The 12,909-nt window shown below is 50.8% G+C and overlaps 1 protein-coding gene across 1 annotated transcript in view; it reads left to right on the forward strand.

Annotated features, from left to right (window-relative positions):
- Nucleotides 1-2,904: 2,904 nt before the first annotated feature.
- LOC311321100 (cerebellin-1) overlaps nt 2,905-12,909 on the forward strand; it is a gene marked incomplete at both ends in the record, with an annotated part of 13,817 nt that continues 3,812 nt past the window's right edge. The window contains 2 exons of the mRNA XM_084452995.1: nt 2,905-3,156; nt 3,854-3,973. Coding sequence (XP_084309121.1) covers nt 2,905-3,156; nt 3,854-3,973 — 372 coding nt within the window. The remainder of the gene's footprint in view (nt 3,157-3,853; nt 3,974-12,909) is intronic.

Below are 12,909 nucleotides of genomic sequence, written 5' to 3' on the forward strand. Positions count from 1 at the left end.
CAGGAGGCCGTGAGACACAAGGAGACAGCGCATGCCCCAGGCAGGCCCTGGAGGGGGGGCTGTCTCTAGACCACATCCATCCCAATTCTCCTCTTACCTAGGCCTCTCTGTTTCACCTGTCTTTCTTTCTCGTGTATGAGAGAGGAAGAAAGTGTGTATGTGTGTGTGCATGGGATGTGGAACACGCTTTGTGTGAGGTGTGTTGTTTTTCGGTAGATAGCACGCGTAGTGATGGTGACATGTTCCCTCGCCTCCCGAGAGTGTGCCTGAGATCTTTTACACTTCTGGATGTCTTCCCACGTTCTCCCCTCCTGGTTTCAACGAGGCCCTGTTCTGCGTCCTCGGGTGGGGAAACGGCCCATAATGCTCTTGACACTCAGGCTGACATCATGTGGTAAAGAAACTTAAAGCCAACTGACTGACTTGTATAGGAAGTAATAAAGAGGTTGTTTTAGATTAAGGCAGAGCCTACGATCTTCTTGTGCTTCCGTTCTAAAGCAATGTCAGCCCAGGCCTATGCATAGACTGCGTATAGATCTTCCTTTTGTAGCCTGTAACTGTCCCTCTCCGACAGAGCAAAGCATAGTGTCCCATTGTGTCTCCTGACTGGAGCTGTCCAGGCTGCTATGGTGCTGAAAAGCATCCACTCTGTATTTTGGAATGGGTCGTTTGCTACCGGATTGACACAGTTCAATTGTTATTTGTTGAAATGGCTGTGGATGGGGAGAAGGCCAGACTGCTCCGTGGAGTGCGACGCCAGGTTACCTGTCTCTGGGGTGGTTTCTGATTGTAGGGTCGGCGGAATCCCATCTCCTCCTGTCCATATGTTGAAGTGTCCTTGGGAAAGACACTGAACCCCAAATTGCTCCCAATGAGCAGGCTAGCACCTTGCATGGCAGCTGCTGCCAATGGTGTGTGCATGTGTGTGTGAATGGATGAATGAGAGGCCATTGTAAAGCGCTTTAGATAAAATCGCTATATAACTGCAATCCATTTACCATTTACCATAATCTGCCGCAGTTTCCATGTGGAACGTATAGGCCTATTCAGGTGGTTCTCTAGGGGAACCTTGTGAAACTCATAACACGCTGTCTTATCATTTGCTCAACAAGAGAATTGTTGTCTGTCCTGGATATCAAAACTGTCTTCTCCTTTAAGGCCATTCTGTTTGTTTGTCTTCCTTTGCCTAAAAGGAACTATGTGATCTCATTTATTAAATGTCATGTGGGCAGTGCGCTGGCGCAGCGTCCTCTGAGTTCTGCAGGGTAGGGGAGGAGAGCCTGGAGGTAAACACACCCAGAACAGAGCAGAGAGACAGGGAGACGACAGGCTGATTCCATCACCATGTTTAAACTGCAGCCAACAGCAAGCACATGTTCCCCCGCGTACACACTCTTCTGGCCCGTCAATCCTCCTCAGATGGGTTTAACTCGCCTCCTCGTCACAGTAAAGGTATTAGCCCCGGGAGAGGGGGGAGAGAGAGAGAGAGAGAGAGCGAGAGAGAGAGAGAGAGAGCGAGAGAGAGAGAGAGAGAGAGCGAGAGAGAGAGAGAGACAAAGAGAGAGAGAGAGAGAGAGACAGCGAGAGGGAGAGAGAGAGAAAAAGAGAGAGAGAGAGTGAGAGAGAGAGAGAAAGAGAGAGAGAGAGAAAGAAAGAGAGAGAGAGAGAGAGAGACAGTGAGAGGGAGAGAGAGAGCGCGAGAGGGAGAGAGAGAGAGAGAGAGAGAGAGAGAGAGAGAGAGACTGCGTGCGTGGATGTTGGAGAGAGATTGTGGAGTAGAGAGATGACCACTGAATGCCATTGATTGATTACAGTCAAGCGTAGCCTCAGATACAGACCCATTTAGGCTGTGATCGGCTATATTGGGTAAATCATAAAATGAAGTTTCTGGTTTCCTAATCCTTAGCCTGTCTACTGCAGGGTATAGGCTACTGTATCACTTCGTCATATGAATCGCATCCCATCTCGTCAGTTCTTTACAGTGTTGATTGTCATCTTTCAGAACATCCTCGATTCATGACCCGGATCAGTATCCTTCCACAGAAATTAGGACATGCCTTTTCTCTACATGAGTGTATCAAGTGAGGGACAGGAACTTTTCCCGCATGATTTGCAGCAGTAGTTCCCTGAAAGTCATCTACCTGTTAGGCTTTCTTCAAGTTATCTCACTTTTTGGCAGCGTCCAAACCCCTTTGTTGCCGAAAGCCATCCATCCATAAGAGATATAGGTAAGCGGTAGAAGGCTGGTGTGTGCTGGTGTGTCATCCCCTCCGGTGTCTGCCCGAGACGAGTCCACCTGTAAGATACTTCTACGGAGAGAAAATAACTCCAACTATGTCAAGATGAGGGGGGCGGGTCTGCGCGCCGATTGGAAATGTGGAGATGCGTTCATCTGGGGGCCCGGAGGGAGGGGTCTGCTGAAGACGAGCGGGGCGGGAGCATCACGCGTCCGAGCCTTTTGTGTTTCAACTCTAATATCTCACATATCAATAATTCATCGCAGGAGCAGACGGACCCCGCGCTATGTATTCAACTGCGCCTCGACTCCACCAGGGCCTTGTACCGCTCCAGACTTTCTACTCGATTACGGAGTGAGGCAAGAAGGCGGGGATCGAGCCGAGAAGGGGGAGAAAGAAGTTAACACGGGGAACGAGTGGAAAACGAGATTCTTCGTAATTTAAAAAGGAAAAGGAAAACGTTGTGTTTCGGTTGTGTTTCAGTGCTCAAAGACCAAGAGAAACATAAAGCAGTCTACCCAAAACAGAGGGTTGATTTAGAGAAAGAAAAAGGGGAGTTGTTTATTTGAAAAGACTACATTCTAAAGCTTTTTAATACAAGGGAAGTCTGAACACTGCCTTTTCTTTTCCCGGATACAACGACTAAGTGCAGCTTGAAGTCGCCGTTATGTTTACGTTCCTGATGGGCGTAGTGTGGCTAGTTACTTTAGTTAAAGCTCAGAACGAGACGGAACCCATCGTACTCGAGGGGAAATGTCTTGTCGTTTGCGATTCCAACCCAACTTCGGATCCCACCGGGACTGCGCTGGGGATATCGGTGCGCTCTGGGAGCGCCAAGGTGGCTTTTTCAGCTGTGAGAAACACCAACCACGAGCCCTCGGAAATGAGTAATCGGACTATGGTCATCTATTTCGACCAGGTGGGTTAACTGTCATTAACATATATGATAGGGTTTGTTAGAAAGCCGTTATAACATTGAGAAAGTGAGTGCCATTCAGTGCGCCAGAGAGTGGAACGGGAGCTTGGACTGGACTCGAGATAAGAGAGAACGGTAGCTGAGTTAGAAAATTAAGAATGGCTGTTGCACGGTCGCCAATAAGAGGAGATTTATGGACAAAGACTTAAAAGTGGCCTAGTTATTGAATATTTTAGCTCATCTGTGTCGATATGGAATGCAGCATGAAGTCTGACATCTCTCCAAATAATTTAACACAAGGTCGTGAGGGCGATGTTCTACTTCATGCTACTCCCATATCTCAAAAGGTTAATCTCCTCCAAACGGCTATTCAATTACATTAAATAGCCTAGTTCTGCTCAGCGGGGTTTGGTCTCATTAAAATAGACATTTGAGCCTGTAGAATTACATGATTGAATTAATGAATTAATTTAAAGATGGAATAAGTTGGAGGTCGAACTTGTGAAACGAAAAAGTGACGGACATTTGTTGAGTTCAAAAATGCGTTTGGCAACACGTCATACATGTTGTATGTATGTAGTGAATAGGCCTACATTTTTGCTTACTAGTGCAAACATAAGGCATTTATAAAATAACAATGAAGAGTGCCTTTGATGTCAATGTCTTCTCTCCGTGTTCATACTCACTCTGTCTCCCCCAGATACTCGTAAACGTTGGAAAGAGTTTCGATGAGGAGAGGAGCAATTTCATCGCCCCGCGCAAAGGGATATACAGTTTTAATTTCCACGTGGTTAAAGTATATAATCGCCAAACCATGCAGGTGAGTGCAAGACAGTGTCAATGCAAAATATGCATCCCCTTTATGCTCTAAATCGTGTGTGTGCGTGCGCGCACGCGCGTGTGTGTGTGATTCCTTGAGCTGGACGAAAGAAGGGAGAGGCGCGCGCTGCGACCTCCCGCCGGTAGGACCTCCTGAAAGTTGACTAGTGACACTAGCCTAGCAAATTCAAAAACGATTCCACTAGAAATAATTTGTAGCCTACATAGTGAGATGTCATCCCTGGGAGAGGGAGGGGGATGTGCAGATGAAAGCCACCCGCTGAATCATGATTAATCGATAAGTGCACGGAGCTCAACTGGGGCAGTCAGTGCAGAAGCAGGAGCGGCTTCAGGACCATGGACACGGTTTCAGGACCATGGACACGGTTTCAGGACCATGGACACGGTTTCAGGACCATGGACACGGTTTCAGGACCATGGACAGCTACAGCAGAGTTCTTGCTGCCCCATTTCCTGTCAGAGCTGCTACATCTGCGAGCTAGTGAAAAACACATTGGACAAGAAGTAAATTTAGATTAACACAAGTAGCCATTTGGACGGGTTGAAATTAGAATAAGTCATTTGATAACTTAGCAAATACATGACATCAGATGCTGGCCTCACGCTCTTTACACCGTTTATCACGGACAACTTGGCTTTTAGAACACGCCCAGACTTAATTAGAGTCTATCTTTCACTAATTAAAGTGCTGTATAATTAGGCCTGGGGTCTCTGGGGCATGCGTATTACATTATGTTATTCATCCCGTATTGGCGTCTGAATTAATTAGCCGACAACAAACCACAGCAGCAGAAGGAGAAAGTGAAAGCCCTATCAAACTGAGCTCAAGAAGACCACACCAGAGGTTCACGACACCGGCTCAAACAGACTACAAACGATTTACAAACCACAACCGCTCAATGTACTGTAACAACTGTACTGCCACCATGGGTTATTTTTTTGTCAGGGCAGACGAAAGTGAAAAAAATATATATGGCCAGTCTACATCAGTTTGAGCATATTAGGCCTAGATCTCGGGCCCTGCCTGTTGGGACAGCAAACATGTAAACACATTTTTACAGCAAACGTTATCATATATAGCTTCGATCCGAATGAGAGTGAATTCCCAGCTCATCTAAGATGTGATCAGGTAACAATACAGAACTCAGCTGCACACCGCTGTGTTCCTTCTCACCCTACCTCCCTCCCCCTCTCCCTCCCTCCCTCCCTCCCCCCCCCCCCCCCCTCTCCACCGCTTCCAACTGCCTCTATCTCCTTCTCACCCTACCTCCCTCCCCTTCTCCCTCCCTCCCTCTCTCCCTCCCTCCCTCCCCCCCCCCCCCCTCTCCACCGCTGGGTTCCAACTGCCTCTATCTGACGGCTCGGTAGCGAGCATTCTGCGTGAGGGAAAGGGGGGGGGGGTGGGGGGGGTGATAGGGGGAGGGAGGTAGGGTGATAGGGGGAGGGAGGTAGGGTGATAGGGGGAGGGAGGTAGGGTGAGAAGGAGAATGCAGGGGGGGGGGGTGATAGGGGGAGGGAGGTAGGGGGAGAAGGAGAATGCAGACCGAACACTAGTGCCTATGGATTGGTTTGTTTAGACGGCGGCAGGGAATTGAGACTTGAGTAAAGAAAATGAGAAAGGAGGAGAGGAATATAGATGGATCTGACATCCACAGTTCTCACTCAAAGAGAAGGTGAACAAACGCATTATCGGCATCCTATATGCTAGAACCCTTGGTAGCTATAGAGGAACCCTATGGAACAAGGTACCTTAGAGCACCTTTCAGATTTGTACAGTGCTGTTCTTTTCTGAGAAGTGTTCTATATGTCACTTTTCAGAGGGCTGTTATATAGTTATATATATGGTTCTTATTTATATAGCACCATTTTGTTTTTAGAGTATATATTAAATATAAGCATCATGCCTATGGGCAATAGTGCTGAATCACTCCTAGACTGAAGACAAAGTGCTTCATACAGAGGTTAAACCTGTTCTCTCTCTCTCTCTCTCTCTCTCTCTCTCTCTCTCTCTCTCTCTCTCTCTCACTCACTTTCAACATGTTGTAGTATGACTGAACAGAGCTCTCTTTCTCCTCCAGCACTTGGCCGTAGAAAGCCTCTCTCTCCTCCAGTATTGTATCTCCGGTGGAGGAGTCTGAGCGCCTCCCCTCTGGGCGTCCATAAACATCTCAAAGGCTCCTATCTGTTGATCAGGGGAGCAGCGGGGAAATGAGAAAGGCATCCAGCAGAAGCACGTCGCTTATCTCCCCCTACCTCCATGCGGTGTGTGAACGGGAGTGAGGGAGCGGTTCTGAGCGCTCCAGACTACAGGCAGTGAATCCTGTCCGGGCCGTCAGGGAGTGGCTGTTCCGTTCACCAGCGCTCAAGGGCAAATATGACAGTCCCACTGTGTGATACACAGCTGCCTCACGCTGGTTAGCATACACAAGGACTGCGTAATGTGTCACACACACACACACACACACACACACACACACACACACACACACACACACAGACATCAATATGAAATATATATTTTAACTCACCATGAAAAAGTAAAGAGTGTTTAAGGAACATGCCAACTTTGGGGGAATTTAGGTTATTTGCCATCTTCCCTAGAGTCAGACGGACACACTCTTCTCTTCTCTGTGGGCGCAGTAGTCAGTATTGAGACCCGCACCGTTAGCCTAGCTTAGCCGCAATCACTGGATGTGGCTTGACACCAGTTAGCCTATAGCTCCCTCAGAAGTGAACAACTGAAACTTGTTTATTTACCACATGTAGAAATAACAATGTTCAATGAGACATTGTAATTTTCAAAGCAGAAACATTCTTGGAACAATTTTCTTCTTGTCGAACCACTTTCTACGTGAGGATTTCTACACTGAAAGAATGTGTAATACAATATCTTCAGCTGCTTGAGAGCATCTGTGGTCCAACTGCTGAATCCGATGTGCCTAGAAATACATTTCAAAAACGTGATGGTTCTGAGAGTCTTGTTCCAGAGGAATAAGTGTTGGGATGTCAGCAAGTCTGCCTTCTCTCTGTCAGCATCCCTGAGTTCACTTTGCCAAAAACACAAACTTCTCAGTCTGAAACGCAGACTCTTAAACGTCTCCCTGCCAGACTTGACAGCTATAAAAAGGGGGAACATTCCAGGCCTACTCAGACCGACCGTTGTGTCTCTGTCATCCTGTCTTCTGAGAGAGAGAGAGAGAGAGAGAGAGAGAGAGACGGGCCTTGTCGCTCTATCACACCATGCCCCCTCGGACAGGAAGTGGGGGCTTGTCACAGACGATGTGTGGATGGGTGATTGGGGTTGGATGGGTGATTGGTTGGATGGGTGATTGGGGTTGGATGGGTGATTGGTTGGATGGGTGATTGGGGTTGGATGGGTGATTGGTTGGATGGGTGATTGGGGTTGGATGGGTGATTGGGGTTGGATGGGTGATTGGTTGGATGGGTGATTGGTTGGATGGGTGATTGGGGTTGGATGGGTGATTGGTTGGATGGGTGATTGGTTGGATGGGTGATTGGGGTTGGATGGGTGATTGGTTGGATGGGTGATTGGGGTTGGATGGGTGATTGGGGTTGGATGGGTGATTGGTTGGATGGGTGATTGGGTTTGGATGGGTGATTGGTTGGATGGGTGATTGGGGTTGGATGGGTGATTGGGGTTGGATGGATGATTGGGGTTGGATGGGTGATTGGGGTTGGATGGATGATTGGGGTTGGATGGGTGATTGGTTGGATGGGTGATTGGGGTTGGATGGATGATTGGGGTAAAGTGCAGCATTAATAAAGAGTGGGCGTGGCCAGTGTTATATCTAAAACCTCTCTCTTCTCAGAACTTAATTGGGGTGCTTATGTTTTAATGAATGCAGATCAATGAGCGGCTGACAGTCTGGACACAGCACAGCGCCATCGTCAGGCATCCATCTTCAAAGTCCAGACTCTGGTCCGGATCCAGACCAAACCACAACTGTCTCCGGACTCTGAGCAAATTATACTTTTTTATAGCATTATTTCCAACACCTCGGCGCAACACAATTAGTCAAATTTCTCTGCTTTCTCCGCTGAAAGCACTTCGAATGCACCCAGCATGGAATGAATCAGCCAATTTATTTGAGAAAAATCACGACTGTTCTCTGCTTGGAGGGGCTTGCGTTGGCTGCGGTGCCAGACTGGGAGGGGCTCCGCCCATGTGGGCTGCCTTTGATCACATTGGGCGGTTGGGAAAGTGTCAATCCGATCTGGCAACACTGGGGTCATGTGCGTTGACAGCACAGATGTGTTGACAGCACAACTAACGTTAGTTTTGTCTGCAGTTAGCTGGCTAGTAGCTAGCCTGACGTTAGTTTTAGCCTCAGTGATTTCTAGTGTAGCTAAAATGTTCAAAGGTGGCCAAAAGAAAAGTCGACAGTGAAAATAGGCAATTCAAAGATGAATGGATCGGAAAATATGCCTTCATCCTCCCTCCAATGAGCGCCAGACCGATGTGCTTGCAGGTCATTTTACAGAGGTAGGTGAGTGGGTGGAGGGTTAGGGTTAGGGTTAGGGGGGGGCTTTGCTTGTGTTTTTAACAGAGGTAGGTGAGTGGGTGGAGGGGGGGGGACTGTGCTTGTGTTTTTCAGCATTGCGGGTGCGAGGGTTGTAATGACCAGTTTCAACGATAGGGCCTTAGACAACCCTCTAGCACACACGCGAGCACACACACACACACACACACACACACACACACAAACACACACGCACACACACACACACACACACACACACACTCACAAACACACACACACACCTCTGTTTAAAGGGGCTTTTTCACCGGGATGGGCGTGGTTTTGTAGGACGTAGCAGCGCACGTTTTGGTGAGCTCTGTTCCCGTCTCCACCAGGGCTCTGAGGATCATATCTGTTGTAGTCTGACGATGGAGGGTGAGTTTAGTTAGTTTTGTAGAAATAATTAAGATGAACATTCTTTTAATTTGCACTATACAGTTGCGCTAACATTAGAATGTCATAACATGGCCCATATCATCATCATCATCATCATCATCATCTTCATCCGCTTATCCAGGGTCGGGTCGCGGAGGCAGCAGCTCCAGCAGGAAGCCCCAGACATCCCTTTCCCTAGCAGCATCAACCAGCTCTGCCTGGGGAATCTTTAGCCGCTCACAGGCCAGTGCGGAGATGTAGTCCCGCCACCTGGTCCTGGGTCTACCCCGCGGCCTCCTCCCAGCCGGACACGCCTGGAACACCTCCCTAGGGAGGCGCCCAGGAGGCATCCTCACTAGATGCCCGAACCACCTCAACTGGCTCCTTTCGACGCAAAGGAGCAGCGGCTCTACTCCGAGTCTCTCCCGGATGACTGAACTTCTCACCCGATCTCTCAGGGAGACCCCAGCCACCCTCCGGAGAAAACTCATTTCGGCCGCTTGTATCCGTGATCTCGTTCTTTCGGTCATGACCCATCCTTCATGACCATAGGTGAGGGTGGGGACGAAGATAGACCGATAGATCGAGAGCTTTGCCTTTTGGCTCAGCTCTCTTTTCGTCACAACAGTGCGGTATAGCGACTGCAGAACCGCACCAGCTGCTCCGATTCTCCGGCCAAACTCCCTCTCCATGGTTCCCTCACTCGTGAACAAGACCCCCAGATACTTGAACTCCTTCACTTGGGGTAAGGACTCATTTCCTACTCGGAGCGGACAGGCCACCGGTTTCCTGCTGAGAACCATGGCCTCAGATTTAGAAGTGCTTATTCTCATCCCAGCCGCTTCACACTCAGTTGCGAACCTATCCAGAGAGTGCTGGAGGTCGCAGGCAGCTGATGCCATCAGGACCACATCATCTGCAAAAAGCAGTGACGTGATCCCCAGCTCACCGAACTGCAAACCCACCTCCCCCCGGCTACGCCTCGATATCCTGTCCATGAAAATCACAAACAGGATTGGTGACAAAGCGCAGCCCTGGCGGAGGCCAACACCCACCGGAAAGGCAGACGACTTACTGCCGAGGACCCGGACACAGCTCTCGCTCTGGGTGTACAGGGATTGGATGGCCCTAAGTAGGGACCCCCTCACCCCATACTCCCGCATAACTCTCCACAAGACCTCTCGGGGGACCCGGTCGTAAGCCTTCTCCAAGTCCACAAAACACATGTAGACAGGTTGGGCAAACTCCCAAGCCCCCTCCAAGATCCTTGCGAGAGTGAAGAGCTGGTCGGTAGTTCCACGACCAGGACGAAATCCGCATTGTTCCTCTTCGATCTGAGGTTCGACTATCGGCCGGACCCTCCTTTCCAGCACCTTGGAGTAAACTTTCCCTGGGAGGCTGAGTAATGTGATGCCTCTATAATTCGCACACACCCTCTGGTCCCCTTTTTTGAATATTGGGACCACCACCCCAGTCTGCCACTCCTTCGGCACTGACCCAGACTTCCACGCAGTGTTACAGAGGCGTGTCAACCAAGACAGCCCCTCTACACCCAGCGCCTTCAGCATTTCTGGACGGATCTCATCAGTCCCTGGGGCTCTGCCACTGTGGAGTTGTTTGACTACCTCAGTGACCTCCTCCAAGGACATTGACGACCCCCCATCATCTTCCGGCTCTGCCTCGATCGTAGAGGGTGGATTAGTCGGGTTCAGGAGTTCCTCAAAGTGCTCCTTCCAACGCTCAACAACCTCCTCAGTTGAGGTCAGCAGTGTCCCCTCCTTGCTGTATACAGCTTGGATGGTCCCCCGCTTTCCCTTCCTGAGGTGTCTGATGGTCTTCCAGAAACACTTTGGTGCCGACCGAAAGTCCTTCTCCATGGTTTCTCCGAACTCCTCCCACACCCGCTGCTTTGCCTTGGTCACGGCCAAAGCCGCAGCCCTCCGGGCCAGTCGATACCCTGCAACTGTTTCTGGGGTCTCCCGGGCTAACATAACCCGGAAGGCCTCCTTCTTCAGTCGGACGGCTTCCCTCACCACCGCTGTCCACCACGGTGTCCGAGGGTTACCACCCCTTGAGGTACCTATGGCCCTCAGGCCACAGCTCCCAGCCGCAGCTTCAGCAATGGAGGCTTTGAACACCGACCACTCATGCTCGATGTCCCCAACCTCCACAGGGATGCCTGAGAAGCTCCGCCGGAGGTGGCAATTGAAATCTCTCCGGACAGGCTCTTCCTCCAGACGTTCCCAGTTCACCCTCACTACACGCTTGGGTTTTCCAGGTCTGTCCAGAAGTTTCCCCCGCCATCGAAACCAGCTCACCACCAGATGGTGATCAGTGGACAGCTCTGCCCCTCTCTTTACCCGAGTGTCCAAAACGCATGGCCTCAGATCAGATGATACGATAACGAAATCGATCATCGACCTTCGGCCTAAGGTGTTCTGATGCCAGGTGTACTTGTGGGCATCCTTGTGTTCGAACATGGTGTTTGTTATGGACAAACCGTGACTAGCACAGAAGTCCAACAACAGAACACCACTCGGGTTCAGATCGTGGTGGCCATGCCTCCCAATCACGCCCCTCCAAGTTTCTCCATCATTGCCTACGTGTGCATTGAAGTCCCCCAGCAGGACACTGGAGTCCCCTGCAGGAGCCCCCAAAAGGACTCCACTCAGGGTCTGCAGGAAGGCTGAGTACTCTGAACTGCTGTTCGGTGCATAAGCACAAACCACAGTCAGAGTCCCCCCCCCACAGTCCTAAGGCGCAGGGAGGCGACCCTCTCGTCCACTGGGGTGAACTCCAGCACAGAGGCGCTCAGCTGGGGGCTAGCTAGTATAGCCACACCTGCCTTGCGCCTCATACCGTGAGCAACTCCGGAGAAGAACAGGGTCCAACCCCTATCCAGGAGTTTGGTTCCGGCGCCGGTGCTGTGCGTGGAGGTTAGCCCCACCAGGTGTAATTGGTATCGCTCCACCTCCCTCACAAGCTCCGGCTCCTTCCCCCCCAGCGAGGTCACGTTCCATGTCCCCAGAGCCAGCCTTTGCCGCCCGGGTCCGGTCCGTCGGTGTCCCCCGCCTTCACCGCCACCTAGTTGGCAGCGCACCCGACCCCGACAATTTCTCCCGCGGGTGGTGGGTCCACGGGACGATGGAGGAGGAGATGGTGCTTCCACGTGGCTTATTCGGGCTGGGCCCGGCCGGGCTCCGTGGTAAGCCCGGCCACCAGGCGCTCGCATGCGGGCCCTCCGTCTGGGCCTGGCTCCAGACGAGGGCCCCGGGCTTCCTCCGGGCCGGGTCTCTCTTCCATTAGTTTGTAATTTCATTGGGGTTTTTTCCTGTAACCCCAGGTAGGGGGGCTAGGGGGTACTACCACTTGCCCAAGGTGGACCCCCAGACTAGTGGAGGGAAGGAGGCGTCTTACTTCTCCATTCTAGTTTTGCAACTAGCCACTGCCCGTGGCCCGTGGCCCATATCATGTGCCATGAAAATATTGGATGAAATGTGTGGCTTAACGCTAGCCAACTGAACAAGCTCACACTGGTTTCCTTTCTAAACAACGCTCCTGCGCGAAGTGCTTGGTAGCGTTTGCCCCATGGTGCTATAATGTTCAGGTTGCCATTGTGATTCTGTGTCTCTGTGTGCCTAGTTAGTCTGTCTGCTCCTGTCTTGGATCCTCAACTCTCACACATTACCATCCCTCAACTCTCACACATTACCATCCCTCAACCCAAACCTCCTCAGCCCTCACACCAAACCTCCTCATCCCAAACCTCCTCAGCCCTCATCCCAAACCTCCTCATCCCAAACCTCCTCAGCCCTCATCCCAAACCTCCTCAGCCCAAACCTCCTCAACCCAAACCTCCTCAGCCCTCACACCTCAGCCCAAACCTCCTCAGCCCAAACCTCCTCAGCCCTCATCCCAAACCTCCTCAGCCCTCACACCTCAGCCCAAACCTCCTCAGCCCAAACCTCCTCATCCCAAACCTCCTCAGCTCTCACACTTC

This window comes from Borostomias antarcticus, assembly GCF_949987555.1.
Source record: "Borostomias antarcticus genome assembly, chromosome: 18".
Lineage (NCBI taxonomy): Eukaryota > Metazoa > Chordata > Actinopteri > Stomiiformes > Stomiidae > Borostomias > Borostomias antarcticus.